We start from the raw sequence: 18,244 nt of genomic DNA, 5'->3' as shown, positions 1-18,244 counted from the left end.
GAGCGGTTGAGCGTAGTGAGGATATGAGTTCGTGGATGCAGTCGATGGCTGATACTTAGTGGTTGGTTTGCCTCTGTTTATGAGATATTGTTTGAGTTATGAGACCTGGCGTTCTGGTAGTGGTACGTATCGCGGCTGGGTGGCTGTTGGCTGCTGCTGGTGGTGCTAAAAAGAAATGCCGTATCCGTCCATTTTCCGGCACAGTATGAATAAGGGGCGGATCAACAGCATCAAACAAACCAGGTACCGCCGGATACAACCGCCAACGCACATATACACTGTCACAAGACAAACATTTCACTCAAGAAACTACTTTGAGTATCTTTGTCTCTGTATATATAGACTTTTTCTTCTCAGTTTAGTTCCTTTGATACACCGGCCTTTCGTCCTCCTATCCCCAATATCATGATGGCTAGCAACGAGCCGCAACCAGATTCCACAGCCAACAGCAAGCCTGAAAATGTATGTTTTATTCTTCCACAGCCCATGCAACCTTCTCTGGCTTCGGGTCATGCGGTGTCGCACTAAGAACGCCTGGGTTGGTTGCAAAGCTTTCATGACTGGTTTCAACAGCACCGCTGACTCGATTATTCTTTGTTACAGCCTTCGGATGATGCTCGCGCCGATGTCACAGCCGCCGTTGAGGAGCTACTAAACTCCTTGTCTAACAAATTTGCTGGTGTCTCGTCAGAGATCTTTGCGAAAAGTTAGTATCATCGGCTTCAGATTCCACACCAGCCCGCTAACATAGTGTCAAGTGGATGAAATGTCTCGGAGGCTGGATAATCTCGAAGCAGCTCTCCAAGAGAGCAAGACCAAAGATGGAGGCTCAACCAAGTCCTCCTAAGATTTGAGTTAAATAAGGAATGTAGGGTGCTCAGGCTTTCTCGCACTTGTTTCGATTCATCACACGCAAATAGAAGTGCTGACATGTCTCGTTACGATTTCATTATGTCGTCGAGTCCAGTCGACTAAGATCCAACTACATAAAATACTTTGATTCGTGACTTGCTTTCCGCTCTCATTTATCATATGTGTGATTCTTTACAGCTCATCCTTGATCTCTTCGACCTTCTCCTCGACCTTCTGCGTAAACTTGCGAAGAACGTTTGTCTTCTGCTGAATCTGGTCACGCTTGGCGGGGGCCAGTCCACCCTTAGTAAGGATGCCGTCCAAACGAGCGAGCTCCTTCGAGACCCAGTCATTGTTCGAGCTCAGCTTGTCAAAGACGCGCACGTAGTACTCGGCGTATGTTTTCTGAGCAGCATCGGTGAGGCCCTCGACCTCCTTCTTGACCTCCTCGGCGACCTCAGCAATGGCAGCACCGCCTGTGATCTTGGCCACGAGCGTGTCAAGAGACTCAACGGTACCAGCAACAGTATCAAGACCACCACCGGTGACTCGGTGGGTTCCGGCGTGTTCATTGATCCAGTCAACAAAGGCCTGCTCGCTGCGTCCACTTTCGTAGGCTACAGCCTTCTTGCTGCCAGCAGGGAACCACTTGATGGTTGGGTAGGACTTGACACCTTGCTCCTCAGCCACTGCCTTGCTGTTGGGAGCTTCGGCATCTACCTTGGCAATCAGGACATTCTTCTCGTTGACGAATGTGTTGGCGAGGTCTTCCCAGGTGGGGGCAAGGCTCTTGCAGTCTGGAATAGGTCAAGATTAGTGAAATTGAAGTGAAGAATGGCGCAGGGAGAACTCACGTCCACACCAAGGAGCGGTAAAAGCGACGAGAACATGCTTGTCGCCACCAATGGCCTTGGGAAATGTAGCATCGTTGAGGTAGGTAACCTCGCTGGGCAGCTCAAGCTTCTTCTTAGGTTTGACGCCGGTCTTTTCAACGATAAAATTGGTCAGGCTCTCGAGGTCGCGGCCAGACTTGTAATCCTGAGGCTTGCTGCTCTTGCCATCGAAGAACTTAAGAGTAGGGAAACCCTGGATACCAAATCGCTTACCGAGCTCACGCTGGGCGTCAGCGTCGACCTTGGCGATTTGGACCTTATCCTTTGCGTACTCGTAGGTATTGGCTAGGTCCTCCCAAACAGGAGCAAGTGTCTTGCAGTGGCCACACCACGGAGCGAAGAATTCGACGAGCGTAGGTTTGCCGGACTTGAGAACGATGTCGTCAAAATTGGAGGGAAGCAATTCGATGACGGCGGATTTAGCTGCGGCGGTGGCGGCAAGGGCGCCCAGCACGAAGCTCTTGATTAGAACCATTTCTTACGATGAGCTTGTTTCGATTGTTTTTAGATGAAAGAGGAGTAAAAAGAAAAAAGATGAAGCAAAGCACTGTCTGAAATCAGAGACGTGCTATGTTTCTGGAGGGTTGCTTGGAAATCCACCAGAGATGCCAGCTTGCATAGGAATGTCCGGTGTAGGTGGATATCCCTGTAAGTTAAAGCGGGACCTGCAGCTGAGGCAAGCTCGAGCTGTATTGGTCAGCCATCATACCTAAGGTACAATAGCCCATTGTTGGACTACCTTATTTTCGATGAAGTATCCTTGATTGAAGTGTTCTTCGTTTCTTTCTATTCAATTTGCTGAATCAATCCCTTTGACCTAATTATTTGCAGCAATTAATAGCTGTCTGCCTCAAGTGTCAGCTATCCAATGGCTCATGCTCTATGTGTTGATAAGAAAGCATAACTAGAACATAAATTCAATGAGGCCGCCGTGTAAACGAGACTTGATGGTTGGAAACTTGCGCCTTGGATGAAATATATCCAATATTTCCATAGAAACAGGACTTCATTGGGTATTTAAGTCTAATGCTTCTTGAAATACAATATTCACAACAAGACCTCTCGTTCTTTGATTGACCCCTGCGGAGGGTATTTTAGTTTTAACATCAACTTCTGGATGCTTTACAGAGGTTCAAGCAACGTCTTGGTTACTGCTTCTTGAATTTTGCCTCAGATCATGAGAACAAAGAGCATAGTGAATATAGAGGTTCCGGTGATAGACAGTAGCTGAGGATATTTCTTGAGCGCAACTTGCCATCAGTACCTCACTACCCTTGACAATCTTGCTGTTTGAAGGGGTTGCCTCATCCCAGCAGCATGATAGTACTCGAGTTCTGTGTGAGCTTGTATATTCCATTCCCGGATTTTCTGCGCAAATTGGGAGAGCAGTACTATGTAAGACGGCACTCAGTGATCAGGTTCAGTTTGCCCTTCAGTGGGTGTTGAATCACCTTGTTGGACAGACCCATGTCAGGAGAGTGGGCCATTGTATCGTCCGGGGCCATTAATAATCCGGAACCCGATGTGCCCTCTACCCGAACTGGGGTTGCGGGACCTAGTAGGTCAGCGCACACAAAATTTCCAGCGGCAACCCAACTCGCGAAATCAAATCATCCCGCAACCCTTCGAGCTTTCGGCCTTCAATCATCACCGCAACGATGTCTCACGAAAGCGTCTGGAACTCCCGCCCCCGAAACTACGGCAAGGGCTCTCGCAGCTGGTACGAATTTATATATCCTTTGCCCGAAATTCCATGCGCCCGATGGCGTCGAAATCATCGACTGAACATTATTGATGCTAACATCTCGTAGCCGCGTCTGCAAGCACAAGGCTGGTCTCATCCGAAAGTACGACCTCAACCTGTGCCGTCAGTGCTTCCGTGAGAAGGCCAAGGATATCGGCTTCAACAAGGTGAGTTTCAATCGAGCGAAATTACTATGGGCCCCAACACCCAGGACGATGTTCGATCAACATAGCGGGAACAACGAGACTGACCCGGGATTGCCTGCAGTACCGATAAACGATCATGACACCCGGTTTTCTCGGTTAAGGGATGGGGGGGACTGCTAGAGAGCCTAGTATTGTGTGGATGGGGGAGAACTTTCAGCAGAACGTCAAAGGCCTCGCGGTAAAAAAAAGCACTCGGAGGGCGGCCGCTTGGAACAGGAGTTTTATGGCTTGCTTGGGTCCCTCAGGAAGATCGTGCGTCTGACGAAAATCCTCCGAGGATAGACGAATACCATTGCATTGGACCTCGATCATGTCCATGTGTCTTGTCTTATCCTCCCACCTATCCGTATGACCAGCCTGTGGCTATGGAGTGCATCGGGTCACTGTGATTAATGACAATCTAAAAACCTCCAGGCGCTGGCCCTCTCGCACGCTTAAAGACCCCGCTGTGCTCATCAACTGTTGATCCAGCCATCCTGGCTAATCACGGCAACAATGACCATCATACTGCCGTAATGAACAAGTGATTCACGCCGAAATGGATTTTCTAGTTTTATGAGTCTTATTACTGCCTCCCCTAGATTTTATCTAAACCAAATCAACAAGAAGGTGGAGGAAGCAGAGCGGAGATCTTTGAGCCTCAAGGCCACCTAAATATACAAGAGCCAAAATGGACTCAAAGAAAGACATTGCATGATTGTACATAAGCGTAATAATTCGTACACCGCCCCCGTTAACTTTTTCATTTCTTGTGTAAAACATCGCTTACTTGATGATGCGAGTGCAGAGACCAGTAGCGACAGTTCGGCCACCCTCACGGATGTTGAATCGCTGACCGACCTCGATGGCATTGGGGTGGCCCATGGTGACAACCATCTCGGTGTTGTCACCAGGCATGACCATCTTACTGGAGGCATCCTCGGTACCCTCAGGGAAGGTCAGGTCGATGGACTCATCAGCAGTTCGGAGGTAGAGCTGGGGTCGGTAATGCTCCTGGAAACCGGTGTGTCGGCCACCCTCCTCCTTGGTAAGGACGTAGAGGGAAGCGAGAAATTGGGTATGAGACTTAACGGTGCCAGGAGCGCAGACGACCATACCACGGCGGACATCCTCACGGCGAACACCTCGGATGAGGAGACCAGAGTTGTCACCAGCCTGGGACTGCTCACAAGACTTCTTGAAGGTCTCGATGTCGGTGACCTTGGTCTTGATGACCTCCTGACCCTTTCCAACAAGCTCAATCTCCTGATCGCGCTTCAGGATACCACGCTCCACACGGCCAGATACGACGGTACCACGACCGGCAATAGAAAAGACATCCTCGACAGACATAAGGAAGGGCTTGTCAAGGTCACGCTCGGGGGTTGGGATCCACTCATCGACAGCAGCAAGGAGCTCATCGATCTTCTCGGTGCCGATCTCGGGGCGCTGGTTCTGGAGGGACATGAGAGCAGAGCCCATAATGACAGGGGTGTCGTCGCCTTCGAAGCCGTATGTGTTAAGGAGCTCACGCATCTCCATCTCGACGAGCTCAAGCATTTCGGGGTCATCAATGGCATCGACCTTGTTGACGAAGACGACAATTCGCTGGACACCAACCTGACGAGCGAGAAGCAAGTGTTCGCGGGTCTGGGGCATCTGTCCATCGGAGGCGGCAACGACGATGATAGCACCGTCCATGTTGGCAGCACCGGTAATCATGTTCTTGATGTAATCGGCGTGACCTGGGCAGTCGACGTGGGAGTAGTGGCGGTTGTCGGTGGCGTACTCGATGTGGGCGGTCGAGATGGTAATACCGCGCTTTCGCTCCTCAGGAGCCTTGTCAATGGCACCATACTCAAGGAAGTTGGCGAGGCCCTTGTCGGCCTGTCGCTTCGTGATGGCAGCAGAAAGAGTGGTCTATGATACAAGAGTCAGCTGGGTTTTGAGAGAGAGAGAGGGGTTATAGGATATAGAAGGAGGTAGTCGTACCTTGCCATGATCGACGTGGCCAATTGTACCAATGTTCACATGGGGCTTTGATCGCTCAAAAACAGCATATGTGCGGTAAAGGTTGAGGACACCAGAGGTGTTCTGCTTGGTGAAGGCGGACTGAAGAGGGTTGATGGGGTTAGCCCGTAGACCTTGTCGGGCGGTGCGCAGGAAAGGCGCAAGGGATCGGAAAGCGGTCGACATTGTAACGACTCCCTATGGGTATTATAAATGAAAATTAAAAACGAGATGGAGCGGAGAGGAAGGGGAACAGAGGCAAGAAACACACGATGGTGCTGTCGGGGTAAAGATGGAGATGGAGAACGGCTATAATGAGTCCTCGAAATTTTCTCGAGCTATCAAGCCAGGCCTCTTGTCTCGCTCCAAAGGCGTCTGTTCGGGGAACGGATGTCTGGTGGAGCCAGCCAGCCAGGTTTTCGCCCACTCAGACTACGAGGAAGCAAAGCAGGCAGGTCACGTGGCATTACAGCGAAGCTCAGGTTCCATATAATGTTCTCCTACTTGTGAGTGTCAATGCCTATATCCGTAAACCTAGGTAGGTGCTAAGTTTATACGGAGTAGCTGAAGAGCCTTTATGGCTTTGGAAGTGTATGAATTGCACCTTTTTTATTGGTGTAAATTGACTATGGCTTAGCAATGAGACTCTTCTAGCCTCGAGATATGTGTTAACGACTCTACACTAGTGTGTCCTTATGAAGTCCCTTTTTAATGCCCCAAGGTGATTGATTCAAGAAACATGCCAACATTGAATATCTCTTGGGATCAACAAGAACTGAAGTAGTATATCTTAAGTAATTAGATATTTTTTAGCAGAGCGATACACAGAGCACTGCCGATCATGCGCCCTTAACGACAGCACAATAACACGGAAGTATCCTGTACCCTCATCTTATTTGCGGGTTCTAGAATTTGACCAGTGAGCCGGGTCCATCGGAGAAAGCCAACTAAAAAGAACCTCCCGAGTCGCGCGCCATATAAAAATCTCAACCGCATCACCTCAACTCACAAGCTCTGACATCCATTCTTTCCCTCTGCTCGCTGAACAAAGCACTACTTCTTATCCTACATTGGGGCCATTATTCCCGTCGCTTAAAACTTCAGCCCCTGAACACCTACAGCAATACGATTATTAAAGTCGCCTGGTTTAAACGCAACCTTTCCTTCAGACCTTCAACAGCGAAAACAGCAACCTCCTATCTAGAGCAGTTTTATTCGCAAACTCATAGCTCACTTCTACAACCACTCAAAGCATTCACAATGGATCCTGTTGGTCAGCAACAACAGCCTCAGGGCGAACAACCTGAACTCAATGCCTTTGGTAAATTCACTGCTCAATTCCTGCAGTATGGAGCCAATGCATCCAACAATATTTCAAATGCCTTTGACAGCATGGACACAAAAGCATGGCTTCGTCTTACCGTCATTGTTGGTGGCTATATGCTGCTGCGGCCCTTGTTCCTTAAGTTCGTTACAAAGGGGGCTGTTCAAAAGATGGAGGATGATGATGCCCGCGAAAAGCGCAAGGCACAGATTTCTCCCAATGAGCTACGCGGACTAGTTGAGGATGAGCCCGAAATTGACGAGGAGGGCGATGGCACCGGTGCCGATTGGGGTCAGAAGGCTAGAGTGAGGCAGAGGACTATGCTGAAGGACCTTCTTGAAGCTGAAGAACGACGGAGGGAAGAAGAGGAGGACGACAAGGACATTGCTGATCTTCTAGAGGACTAGACATCTCATCACCTGGGCTTCTTTGGGCGCATTGGTGGGGAGTTTCTAATTTGGCTGATCGAAAATGATAAGAGGATCACATCACGGGTTGCAAGTACGTCACCTGGACTGACTGTTGACTTAATTGAAAACTTGGGTACCTTAACTTTGGTTTCTTGAAAAACGCGGGCTTCTATACTAGAGTTTTCAGAGAAGAAACTGATTCTTCTTCTTAGAAGTCACCCTAGCAGACCATACCAATAGTCTCGAAAAGCGGGGGAAAAGGCATTGTCTAAGCACAAATATTGTATTGTGTTGTTTCGCCGTTGTTTTGGACGCTCTACGGGTGATGAACATTATTAAGTTCAACCAGGATGCCCCAATACTTATTGTACAAAATACAGTCAGAGCTTCCACCCGAACTTGGTTGACGTTGACCCAGGAACAGGGTTACTCACGAACTACGGGTCGAGGAGTTCAACATTGTAGCGCCGACACTACACTTATATGAAAACACCAGGGGATTGGTCCTTTGCTTGGCCGCGATCATGCCGTATGAAATATATGAGAGCCATTAGTATTGATGATACCGGGCGACCATTCAGGTGTCAGAGAGTTAGTGAGCAGAAGTGATCGACCTGGGACTATTACTGGAGGTTATTTGAGGCCCCTAATCTGGTGGCATGGCAGGATCCGCCTGCTGTATTGCTCTGTACAACCGTTCGATGCTGCATAGAATTCTCTGCCCGGTTACCGAGACATGATTTCCATGATCCATCTTGTGGTGATACGTTACCCTTGAGCAAATCGGTGATTTTCTAAGATGGCTTAAATGGCGTGCAAATCGAAACGTAGGAGGGGCAACCTGGCGGGGGTATTGGAGAGGGGTGGCAGGGTAGGTGCCCAGCTGCCCATCAAGAGGTACTTCGATTTGCGTGATGTCACAGCCAATTATCAAGTACTTCATGTGATGGTGCTATGTCATCTGGCTTCGTACTTTGATTTGGACCCAAACTGCGCCCCAAGGCATCTCCGACACCTTCTCGTTCCTTCTGACGTTGCCGCCTTGAAACCAAAACTATAACCGACCCGAAGTAGATCGTGTCTTTTTTCTGCATTTTTGTTTAGCTTATCAGGCTTCAACTTATAGTTTCGGCTTCAACATTCACTTAGAGCGTTTCTCAACGGGTGATAGACCTACGAACTATTTTGGAGCGCCCACACCAATAACAACCCAACCTTGCGGTCTCCAGCAGGCCTGTGCGACAATAGAAAACAAACATCAGCAAACTGCCCGAACTGCGACTTGATCTAAGCAGATCTACTTGGTTGTCCTTCGTTTTATAATCCGTGGTCGCATTTGCTGTTCCTGTTTTCTTGGTAGTGTATCATGATTTCGTGCCGATCAGACATATAGACGCTTGCATCATGGGCGAATCGTTTGACATACAAAACCTCCTCCAGACGGGGTACTTCACAACTTCTCGAGCCAAGAGTCCGAAGCCGTATGATCACCAAGATCCTACCAAAGAATCACTACTTACGCAGAAAAACAGTCCACTATCGCCAAAGCTAGATGATCGTCCTTCCTCTCAACCCCCACCGTCGCAGCAGCCGCCATATCAGCTACCTTACTACCCTTTAATACCACGGCCACGGTCCGCCGCACCGGCACGAGTACCAAGAGTTAGACCGCCGCCCCCATCTGTTGAAGATGAGGAGGTTTCCCTCAAGCGAGAGCATGGTGTGTGCCTCGCAAAGCATCAGGAAGAAGAGCCTCCATCTCGTGGAGATGTTGAACAGAACCCTATGATAATGGAAGTTCATGAATATAATCCAGAGCGGCGGTTTGTCATTCTGACAGGATCATCAAGCGGCTCAGAGGGTGGTGAAACAGAAACGAGGGCTGGGTCGGACAGGAGACGTGAGACCGAGAGAAGGGGAGAAGAAGACCGACGCTATGAGCCAAGCAGGAGACCTGAACAAGAGCGAAGGACTGAACCAGGAAGAAGATCTGAACCTGACAGGAGGAACGAAATAAAAACTCCTCGTCCTGACCGGTTCGAGAAACCCCAAAGGAACGAGCGACTCGAGCGACAAGACAGGCCATCGGGTGACGCTTACACGGACACGAGATCCAGCCGGAGATACGACACTACCCTCAAGGCTGATGCAACAACGAGCAGGGAACGTAGTCGGCCACCCTTGGAAAAGCGACGCAGTAGGCAGGATCTCCCTCGACTCGAAACCGAATTCAGAGACGACCAACTGCCTGAAAAATACCGTACTCGCCCTTCAGCCCCCGCCAGCGGACGACATGATCAGCCCCCTGCACGACCCCCAAAGATTCCTCTTGATCCTCAGCTTGCTCCTGAGGTTATTAAGAGTAGCGCCAGCGGACGGGATCAAGCGTACTATGGACAGTCGCAGACTGCTTCTCGTAGGTCTCCTACTCGGCCAGGGCATGTGTCAAGCGCACCGAATGAGCGACGATATGATAATGGGCACACTCGTAACTCTTCAACCGCTTCCAACTCAAAGCGTACAAATATCGAGTCTGAGAAACCTACACGCCCTCTTTCAAAAGAGCGGGCTGGAGATGCATCAGCTCGCCCCCTTTCCAAGGAGCGTGATGATCAGCCTGCCCGTCCACTTTCAAAAGATAGAGTTGGAACTGAACCCTCTTACCGGGGCGAGTACGTACCAAGAAGTACCAAGAAAGATAGATCCCCTTCCTATGGGAAGACTGATCGTGAAGATTATGGAAGATCATCGACATATCCTCCTCGTGAGCCAACATGGGAACCAACAACGCGACGTGATGACCGTCGTGATGATCGGGCCGACGACAATCGCTCTGGTGACGATCATCCAAAGGGTCCACGAGAACTTCATCCGAGACGTAAGAAGTCTGTCGTGTTGCAGGATGAACGTGATTCTCAGCCAAAGCTGGAAAAAGTCGATGCACCAAGTGGTCCCAGATTGAGACCACGAGGACCTACGATGCCTATTCCAGTCGCTATACCTACTGGTTCGACAGTCTCGGATGATTTTACTCAAAACTTACGGCCTGCGTCAACATTTCCAGTTGCTCGAGATGAGCATGTTCTTCCAGAGAGGCCTAAAAATGAGCTTCCATACCCCGTGGATGAAGACACTTTGATCGACCCCTTCGATACCCGCGGCAAGTCTGAAAGAATTGGTAGGCCACGATCCCAATACGAGCCAGACCCAATTATAGCAATGCCCGAGATGCCGACACCTATTGCCATTGGCCCTGAAACACCACTTGAAGCTAGGCCAGCGTCAGCTATTCCGTCTGCTACTCGCCCTCCAGCTTCTTCGCAGTCATGGCAACCTCCAACATTTGATCCCAATCGAGATGGCGTTCGCCTTGAGAAACCGGTGGGGTCTGTTAGGCGTCACTCGGAACATCAGGAAGCGACAGGTGTAACCACGTTTCCCGAGTGCCGCCGCAAGCACCCCGTCGCAGGTTTGGTGGACTGGCTTACACTGCCTCGTACAGAGTTCAACATTTGCCCTGATTGTTATGGTTCTGTCTTTGCCAAAACCGAATACCGAAAGCCATTTCAACCAATGCTTCGCCCCTCGGCTCAAGCGATTGCATGCGATTTTGGCGTTGGACCATGGTATCGCATTGCTTGGCTCCTCACCTTAAAAAATGAACTACCGGATTTACGACTCTTTCATGAGGTTGCTAAAGCCATATCCATCACTTACAGCCTTCCGTGCCCTGGTGATAGAGTCACCACACGCAATTGGCTGACACTCTGGAACCCATACACTCGACAGCCTGTATACGATTTTACCATATGTCCCCAATGCGCTCAAATTATCCAGGCACTGTTCCCCAATTTGACTGGCATTTTTATTCCTCTGGACTCCCGCTCAGAACCTACTAGGGGGCTATGCGCCATGCGTTTTAAGCCAAAAAGGAAGCGTTTCGTCATGTACTTTGATGCCATGGAAACGACTTCAGATCAAGCTCGTCTGGAACAAGAAGAGCCAGACCTGAACACTCTTGCACAAGAAGTTGAGAAGATGGCCGCAGTGAGCGAGTGTCAAGAGGATAAGCCCATCACCAACGGATACTGGCATATCATGCAATACCTCCGGCAGTTCTCTGTCTGTGGCGAATGTTTCGATGAGGTTGTCAGGCCATTGATCAAAGACGATAATGTTATCGCTCGCAACTTCTATATGAAGCCACAAAAGCTGCCACTTGCAACCTGCCAACTCTACTCTAATCGAATGAGAGAGATTTTTAGAAAGGCATGCCGGTGGAACGATCCTAAATACTTAGAGGCTAAGGTACTTGAGAGGATGGACGTCGAGGCCATGATTCACGAGAAGCTGGCCAAGCTGGATAGGGCCAAACATGAAGACGAGGATTGGGTTGAAGAACAGGTAGATAAGTATATTCAAGAATGGAAGAGGTGGGAATAATGGGACATGACACAAGGGACACGGTAGGGTAGGATATCTGCATCTTGGAGTATCTAGAAGGGCATAATGATGACATGTACTTATGCTACGAAGGAGCGCTTGATGAGCCTTTATGAGAATGATATAATATTATATAAAAATTGTCCGTGTCTATCAAAGTGATGGTGCTCTCTATTAGTGTTAGCCACAGATATCTCCCCAGATAAGTGCGGATAGTGTTCTTCGCACAGTTTGTCTTACTGTGCTTATGTGAATTCGCTACGTAGCTTTAAGTGGGGCAGACTTAGGGTCTCTCCGCCCACCAAATTTGACTGCCCGCAAAATATCCTAAGTGAAATTTCGTGAGCCTCGCAACCTCCCACTCCATCACCAATTTCGACGCCGCACGACCCGAGGTAAGAACTCAACGCCAGCTGTTGCGATTAATCTGGACCTTTTTCATACTGACTCAAGCATAATCAACAGGTCCAAGTCTCAACCTTCGCAATGGCTTCGCGACCTACCGTCTCTATCATCGGCAAAGATGGTGCTCCCACTGGAGCTACCCACGCCATTCCCGCCGTCTTCACCAGCCCGATCCGACCGGACATTGTCCAGCAGGTTCACACCGGTATCGCTAAGAACAAGCGACAGCCATATGCTGTGAGCGAGAAGGCCGGTCACCAGACCTCTGCCGAGTCTTGGGGAACTGGTTAGTACACGATGTCTTTTTTTTTCAAATTTATGGTTCTGGAGGGGGAATTTTCTGTGGGCGGGGGGAGAAGGATGGAGATGGACGAGGGAGAGACGAGAAATGTTTTGGGAATACACCACGACGATGAGCAGATCAGCAGGCTAACCACATTGCAAACAGGTCGTGCCGTCGCCCGTATCCCCCGTGTCTCCGGTGGTGGTACTCACCGCGCTGGTCAGGCTGCCTTCGGTAACATGTGTCGTTCCGGTCGCATGTTCGCCCCTACCAAGATCTGGCGCAAGTGGCACATCAAGGTCAACCAGGGCCAGAAGTAAGTTGATTTTGACGATGAGTTTTCGAAATTGCAAGACTAACATGTAACACCAGGCGATACGCCGTCGTCTCTGCTCTCGCTGCCTCCGCTGCCGTTCCCCTGCTCCAGGCCCGTGGCCACCAGGTCAACTCCGTCCCTGAGGTTCCTCTGGTTGTCGACTCCGCCGTCTTCGAGGGTGCTGCCATTGCCAAGACCGCTGCTGCTCTCGGCCTCTTGAAGGCTGTTGGCGCTGGTGCCGATGTTGAGAAGGTCAAGAACTCCAAGAAGCTCCGTGCTGGTAAGGGCAAGCTCCGTGGCCGACGCCACCGCCAGCGACGTGGTCCTCTTGTCATCTACGACCCCGAGACCGACGGCAAGGAGCTCGTCACTGCTTTCCGCAACATCACTGGTGTCGAGACCTCTCCCGTTACCGCTCTCAACCTCCTCCAGCTCGCCCCTGGTGGTCACCTCGGCCGCTTCATCGTCTGGACCTCTGCTGCCTTCAAGGCCCTTGACGAGATCTACGGTTCCACCACCGAGGCCTCTGCCCACAAGCGTGACTTCCTCCTCCCCTCCAACGTTGTCTCTCAGGCCGATCTTACTCGTCTGATCAACAGCTCTGAAATCCAGAGCTCTCTCAACGCTCCCAAGGGCGAGGCTGTCACCCGCCGATCTGCTGTCCAGAAGAAGAACCCTCTTAAGAACAAGCAGGTCATGCTTCGCCTGAACCCTTACGCCTCCGTGTTTGCCCAGGAGGCTCAGAAGAAGCAGAACTAAAATAATTCTCGACTTGCTGGGTGTGCAGCGGGTTAAGACGGAACTAGATGACGGGTCTTGCATGGTTTGATATTGAGGCGTAATGGCTTCTTTGAAGGTTGAGCTCTCTTAAAAATGAATCAGAGATTTGATATGAATTACAGCCTGACTCGGCATTGGTTCCATAACTTGATGCCTACCTGCCGTAATTGTGAACTGAGCTTGCTACGTTTGTTTTCAACGTGATTGTCGTATTACGAGCGGTTGTCGTTCTATGTTGATACTCTACACACAGTTTGCATCAGGGTTGACTTGTACAGTGACTATTTCTGTTCCATATAGATACACGTCAGTCACATACATGTCGATAGCCTGACAATTTTTCTTGTCCAATGGTCTTCATTCAGTAACTCTTGTTATTCATTTAATCTAGCTGGGCAACTCTTCCAGTAGCTCCTCAATCTGTGCAGTATCCTTAATCTTGAAGAATTCCTGCACAGATCGTGCGAATCTGCTTGCGCCACCATCAATGTTCTCGTCGCTCTCTGCTGCAAAGCACAGTCGTATATACTGCCAGCCACGCTTTTCCCGAATCTCCGGGGTAGCACTGAACATGCTACCAGGGCTGCCCAGCACCAGATGAGGTGCATGAGTACTATGGATCAGGAATGCATTTGCCAATGCGGTGCCATCAATGACAGGCGCAAGATCACCCCCTCTAGTCTGGTAGAGAGGGTGCTTCTCGAAGTGGACACGCACCCAGACAAACATCCCCCCACGAGGCCAGTCGAAATCGAACAAGCGTATCTTGCTGATGACGTCCCAGTCCAAGTCTAGGTTTTGAGACGTTGACTGCCTGAGAGAAATCGCATTCTCCTCAAGGATAGAGCACATTCGGGTCATACGACGCTCATACTCGCCACGAAGGCCCTCAAGCCAGCGGACCCAACCATCAAGCTGCCAGCCAGTAAACGAGGCTTTCTCTGATGCTGGGAGAGAGGAGAATGTCTCAAGAGCTGATGAGTGGGGGCCTAGAATGGCTTGAGCAATGAGTGCTTGGACGAAGCCAGAGGGCTGACCAGTGCTTGTCTCTGCGATCCTGTTCATCAAAAGTTAGCCTTTAAGATCTTGGTTAATGAGATACAAAATAGCATACCTAGTAAGACGCTCAATAATTGCAGGTTGCGCAGTTACATAACCCAATCGGGAACCAGGAGCAACTGTCTTGGAAAAGGTATCAAGACGAATGACACGACCGTCAACATCAATGCTAAGATATGACGGAACGAGCGAATCGATGAAGTCGTAGCCAGATGACTTGACTGTCTTGTGTGTATCAGCCGCTGGGGGGATAACATAGCCCCTAGCTTTGGCTTCGCGTATAGCAGCAGAAGGGAATTGCAGATACCAGTACGGGTCATCTTCAACGATGATAATGTCGTACTTGCTTGCGAGAGCGTAGACCTCTTTTCGTCTCTGGACGCCTACAACACCACTGGTAGGGTTATCTCCCATCCTGTAGCCAGCGGTTATTATACACATGCGTTCTGAGTCAGGCAAAATCACTCACGTTACCGTATATAAGAAATGTGGCAGTCGTCCGTTTCGAGTATTCCAGTTCTCGAGCACCTCTCGCAAACCACCGGATCCCTCGACTATCATACCTTCTTCGTCAATCTCAACTGGAACAACATTGACTCCAAGAGGCCGAGCTTGAGTAAGGATGTTACCAAAAACAAAGGTCTCACAGAGCATGCCTGGCCGCTCTTCCACAGGATGCACTCCCTCGTACCAGGGGTCAACCAGGAGCTGAAGGACCTTTGAGAACCCATCCGTACCGCCATTATTAAGAATGACATCTGCGCCGCCTTCGTACGGAACATTGGGGTGAAGTACTTGGTTCGTGAACTGCCTAATGAAAGAGTGCAGCGGCGGGTAGCCAGTCACCTGTCCATACTGGAGGGCAGTGGCAAGGTCAACCTTCTTAGTGATGTCTGGCTCGTTTAGAATTTTGGGTATAGAGATCCGAGACGATGTTTTGTTGTAATCTGGATTTCTAGGGGCGTTTTTGTCTGGACTGTTGCTATATTCACTAACACCGCCTGATAGAGATTGGGTTGATGGATCAACCTTGTCGGGATGATTCGGCGAGGGCTCCCAACGGTCCGCGTTGGATATCTGAGCTTCCAAGGTATCGAAGGGGAAATATTTAACATTAGGCATTCCTACCGGCCGTGTTAGTGCGAACATGTAAGACGGAAACTAGCAATCAAAGTTTCGGTGCCTCGGAGCCGGGATCGTCGATCAGTCACTGAATCCTACTCACCTCCAGCAAAATTGCTGATGCCTGGAATCTGCATGAATTTGTAAAAAGCCTTGATATTGCTTGGCTTGCGATTCCTAGTTACTGTCGAGAACAGGTGCGACAGGTCTTTGGGTGGAAGTAAAGCTTGGAGACCCGTCGCAGCTGGCGATGCCGGAGCTGTAACATCAGTTGCGGATGGTGCCATTGCCAGGATCAAGACCAATTGACTTTTCAGATATTGTAATGTTTTCAACCAGGGCCTTAGAGGATGTGAAGACAATCAATATATAAGAATAAAAGAACACAAGGGAGAGAAGAGTGAACGTTCTTTTCCCCTCTTCAAGTACCCTTGACGTTTCTTCGCGTATCTCTAACCGGATGTTCTAATGATAAGGCAACCCAACTATTGCCCTGACTGGGTTGGACCGGATCTGTTCAATCGCATTCCCGATGGCCGAATTGCCCCAAAACATTGGATCCATGATCCTTCTGACTGCATTACAAATCCAACCCCGACTCCCGCCATTCTAACCCACCATCACAACATCATTGCACTCGCACCATCCCCAAAAACCCCATAGTTTGCCGAATCGGATATGGAGTGAGTGGGAACCACCACCAACGATTTGCTTGACAGTTTGAGTCCCCTGTCATAAGCACCCTATCACATCGTCTGGGGTCAAGACGATATTGAATCGCAACGTCCTAGACAAATGGCGAAATTGTATTGCGAATTTCTGTGATACCTCGTCTTTCAGTCTTAATCACAGCTCGTTTCTCCCCTTCTCCGCATGATGTCGAGCTCCAGGCTCATAGTGAAATCCAATCTCCTCAAAGGTCTGAGCCTTGCAGCCTAGTTGCTCGAATCTCGCCTTGGCTTCGAGGAACATGCTGCGCTGCCACATGAGCTCGTCATTCCAGTACGGCGGCTCTTTTCCTGGCCGCTTGGCCTTCATAACCCAATCATGCAAGTTGTTGATGTAGTGACCATCCTCGTTGGGACCAAAAACATGTAAAGTGTCGCCTTCCTGCTTCTCCAATGCCTTACTCCAGGCTTCCATGGCGCCTCGGGCTGGAAGCTCAATGTTGTTGGACCACACAGCCGAAAAAAGAGCTGCTTGGCTCTCGCTCAAAGGCCAAGGGGCTGCTTTCATGTTAAGGCCTGGGAAAACGAGGGTTGGATGCTGAATATTGAAAACGTGTTGGTACAATCCATGCACACCTCGGCCTGTGGTAATGAGCTGGTGGCCTAGATCCCCGAGAAATGGAAAGCTAAAGAGGAAGCCGGTGCAAAAGACGATGGCGTCAATATCCGTCTCAACTCGGCCATCCTTGAAACGGATACCCTTCTCCTCAACTAGGAACTCCTCGACCTCTGCTGCTTCTGTACACCCAGAGTGAGCTAGTCGATCTGGGGGCGTAGGGTGTCGCACAGACAAGATAGCAGGCTTTCTACACTCCTGATTGATCTGCAGGGCAATGTCCAGGCCAGACGGACCATTACCAATCACGACTACCTTGCTGTCTCTAAACGGATAGGGAGTGCGGTACTGTTTGGAGTGTGTAATTACTCCAGGGTATGCCTCGTTAAACTCTTTCAAGTTCTTCATATTGGGTACAAATGGTATCGAGTAGTGACCGTTTGCAACGACAACGGCATCAAAGGTATTCGTGGTTATGTCGCCGCTATTGATAGTTGATTGTGTTTCAACCTCCCACCTGTCCCGACCATCTTGCACTTTCAGAGTCACCCTCTCGACACGTCGACAAAAGCGAATCAGGGGTTTGACATCCTCGGCATACTTGACCAGATAGTCCTCGATCATAGGCCTCTCGGGGAAGAGCTTGGAGTCCTCGGGAAAGACTTGGTCGGAAAAGTTCATGACTTCCTTTGGGATATTGGCGTGCAGATTCTCGTACATCGGCGAAGTGAATATCGGCGCTGATGTCGAATTCCATCTGATGGGGTTTTCAGGAGGACAATAGGGATCTTCTTGAGGTACAGGACAAGTTCCTGGGGCTAACCCATAGTAACGCCAAATGCCGCCAACATGGTCCTGCTGCTCAAAGATAACAATGTCCTCAAAACCTTGCGCAATGAGGTATTTCGCTGCCGCAAGTCCAGTAGGACCAGCCCCGATGATTGCGATTTTGTGGACGTCGAAAGGCGTCGGCTGAGTCAGAGAGCCCATGCTGTGCTGTAAGAAGTAAAGCAACTAATAAAGCAGCCTTCCGTCCCAGACACGAACCAATTCTTCACTGGTGTAACGTTGTGAAGCAGGAGAGATAAATCAACAAATCAATGAGGTGCCTAGGTAATCAAATTCTTCTATGGA

The 18,244-nt window shown here is 49.8% G+C and overlaps 8 protein-coding genes across 8 annotated transcripts; 4 read left to right on the top strand and 4 right to left on the bottom strand.

Annotated features, from left to right (window-relative positions):
* The first annotated feature begins 222 nt into the window (after positions 1-222).
* BKA55DRAFT_553601 (heat shock factor binding protein 1-domain-containing protein) lies at positions 223-931 on the top strand. The gene is made up of 3 exons (XM_046191539.1): positions 223-462; positions 604-706; positions 759-931. The coding sequence occupies exons 1-3, from the start codon at positions 406-408 to the stop codon at positions 845-847; spliced, it is 249 nt and encodes an 82-aa protein (XP_046054709.1). The 5' UTR covers positions 223-405; the 3' UTR covers positions 848-931.
* On the bottom strand, positions 932-2,375 carry BKA55DRAFT_553600 (thioredoxin-like protein). Its single transcript, XM_046191538.1, has 2 exons — positions 1,707-2,375; positions 932-1,649 (listed from the first exon to the last, which is right to left on the bottom strand). Exons 1-2 carry the CDS (start codon positions 2,218-2,220, stop codon positions 1,045-1,047), a joined length of 1,119 nt encoding a protein of 372 aa, XP_046054708.1. The 5' UTR covers positions 2,221-2,375; the 3' UTR covers positions 932-1,044.
* Positions 2,376-3,403: 1,028 nt separating this feature from the next.
* BKA55DRAFT_684165 (ribosomal protein S14) lies at positions 3,404-3,765 on the top strand (the record flags this gene model as incomplete). Its single annotated transcript, XM_046198603.1, has 3 exons — positions 3,404-3,465; positions 3,557-3,656; positions 3,757-3,765. 3 exons carry the CDS (start codon positions 3,404-3,406, stop codon positions 3,763-3,765), a joined length of 171 nt encoding a protein of 56 aa, XP_046054707.1.
* A 695-nt stretch (positions 3,766-4,460) lies between these two features.
* On the bottom strand, positions 4,461-5,870 carry BKA55DRAFT_684164 (P-loop containing nucleoside triphosphate hydrolase protein; the record flags this gene model as incomplete). The annotated part of the gene is made up of 2 exons (XM_046198602.1): positions 4,461-5,594; positions 5,667-5,870. The coding sequence occupies 2 exons, from the start codon at positions 5,868-5,870 to the stop codon at positions 4,461-4,463; spliced, it is 1,338 nt and encodes a 445-aa protein (XP_046054706.1).
* A 1,074-nt stretch (positions 5,871-6,944) lies between these two features.
* BKA55DRAFT_499456 (trafficking PGA2-domain-containing protein) lies at positions 6,945-7,415 on the top strand (the record flags this gene model as incomplete). The annotated part of the gene is made up of 1 exon (XM_046186656.1): positions 6,945-7,415. The coding sequence occupies one exon, from the start codon at positions 6,945-6,947 to the stop codon at positions 7,413-7,415; it is 471 nt and encodes a 156-aa protein (XP_046054705.1).
* Positions 7,416-8,822: 1,407 nt separating this feature from the next.
* BKA55DRAFT_500702 (uncharacterized protein) lies at positions 8,823-13,624 on the top strand (the record flags this gene model as incomplete). The annotated part of the gene is made up of 5 exons (XM_046186768.1): positions 8,823-11,830; positions 12,208-12,256; positions 12,327-12,552; positions 12,715-12,865; positions 12,922-13,624. The coding sequence occupies 5 exons, from the start codon at positions 8,823-8,825 to the stop codon at positions 13,622-13,624; spliced, it is 4,137 nt and encodes a 1,378-aa protein (XP_046054704.1).
* A 408-nt stretch (positions 13,625-14,032) lies between these two features.
* BKA55DRAFT_589386 (pyridoxal phosphate-dependent transferase) lies at positions 14,033-16,113 on the bottom strand (the record flags this gene model as incomplete). The annotated part of the gene is made up of 4 exons (XM_046194926.1): positions 14,033-14,702; positions 14,760-15,119; positions 15,174-15,828; positions 15,930-16,113. 4 exons carry the CDS (start codon positions 16,111-16,113, stop codon positions 14,033-14,035), a joined length of 1,869 nt encoding a protein of 622 aa, XP_046054703.1.
* A 559-nt stretch (positions 16,114-16,672) lies between these two features.
* On the bottom strand, positions 16,673-18,100 carry BKA55DRAFT_589385 (uncharacterized protein; the record flags this gene model as incomplete). The annotated part of the gene is made up of 1 exon (XM_046194925.1): positions 16,673-18,100. One exon carries the CDS (start codon positions 18,098-18,100, stop codon positions 16,673-16,675), a length of 1,428 nt encoding a protein of 475 aa, XP_046054702.1.
* Positions 18,101-18,244: the final 144 nt, after the last annotated feature.

Source organism: Fusarium redolens (assembly GCF_020744475.1).
Source record: "Fusarium redolens strain MPI-CAGE-AT-0023 chromosome Unknown BKA55scaffold_2, whole genome shotgun sequence".
Taxonomy (NCBI): domain Eukaryota; kingdom Fungi; phylum Ascomycota; class Sordariomycetes; order Hypocreales; family Nectriaceae; genus Fusarium; species Fusarium redolens.
This window is presented reverse-complemented; position numbering and strand designations above follow the sequence as displayed.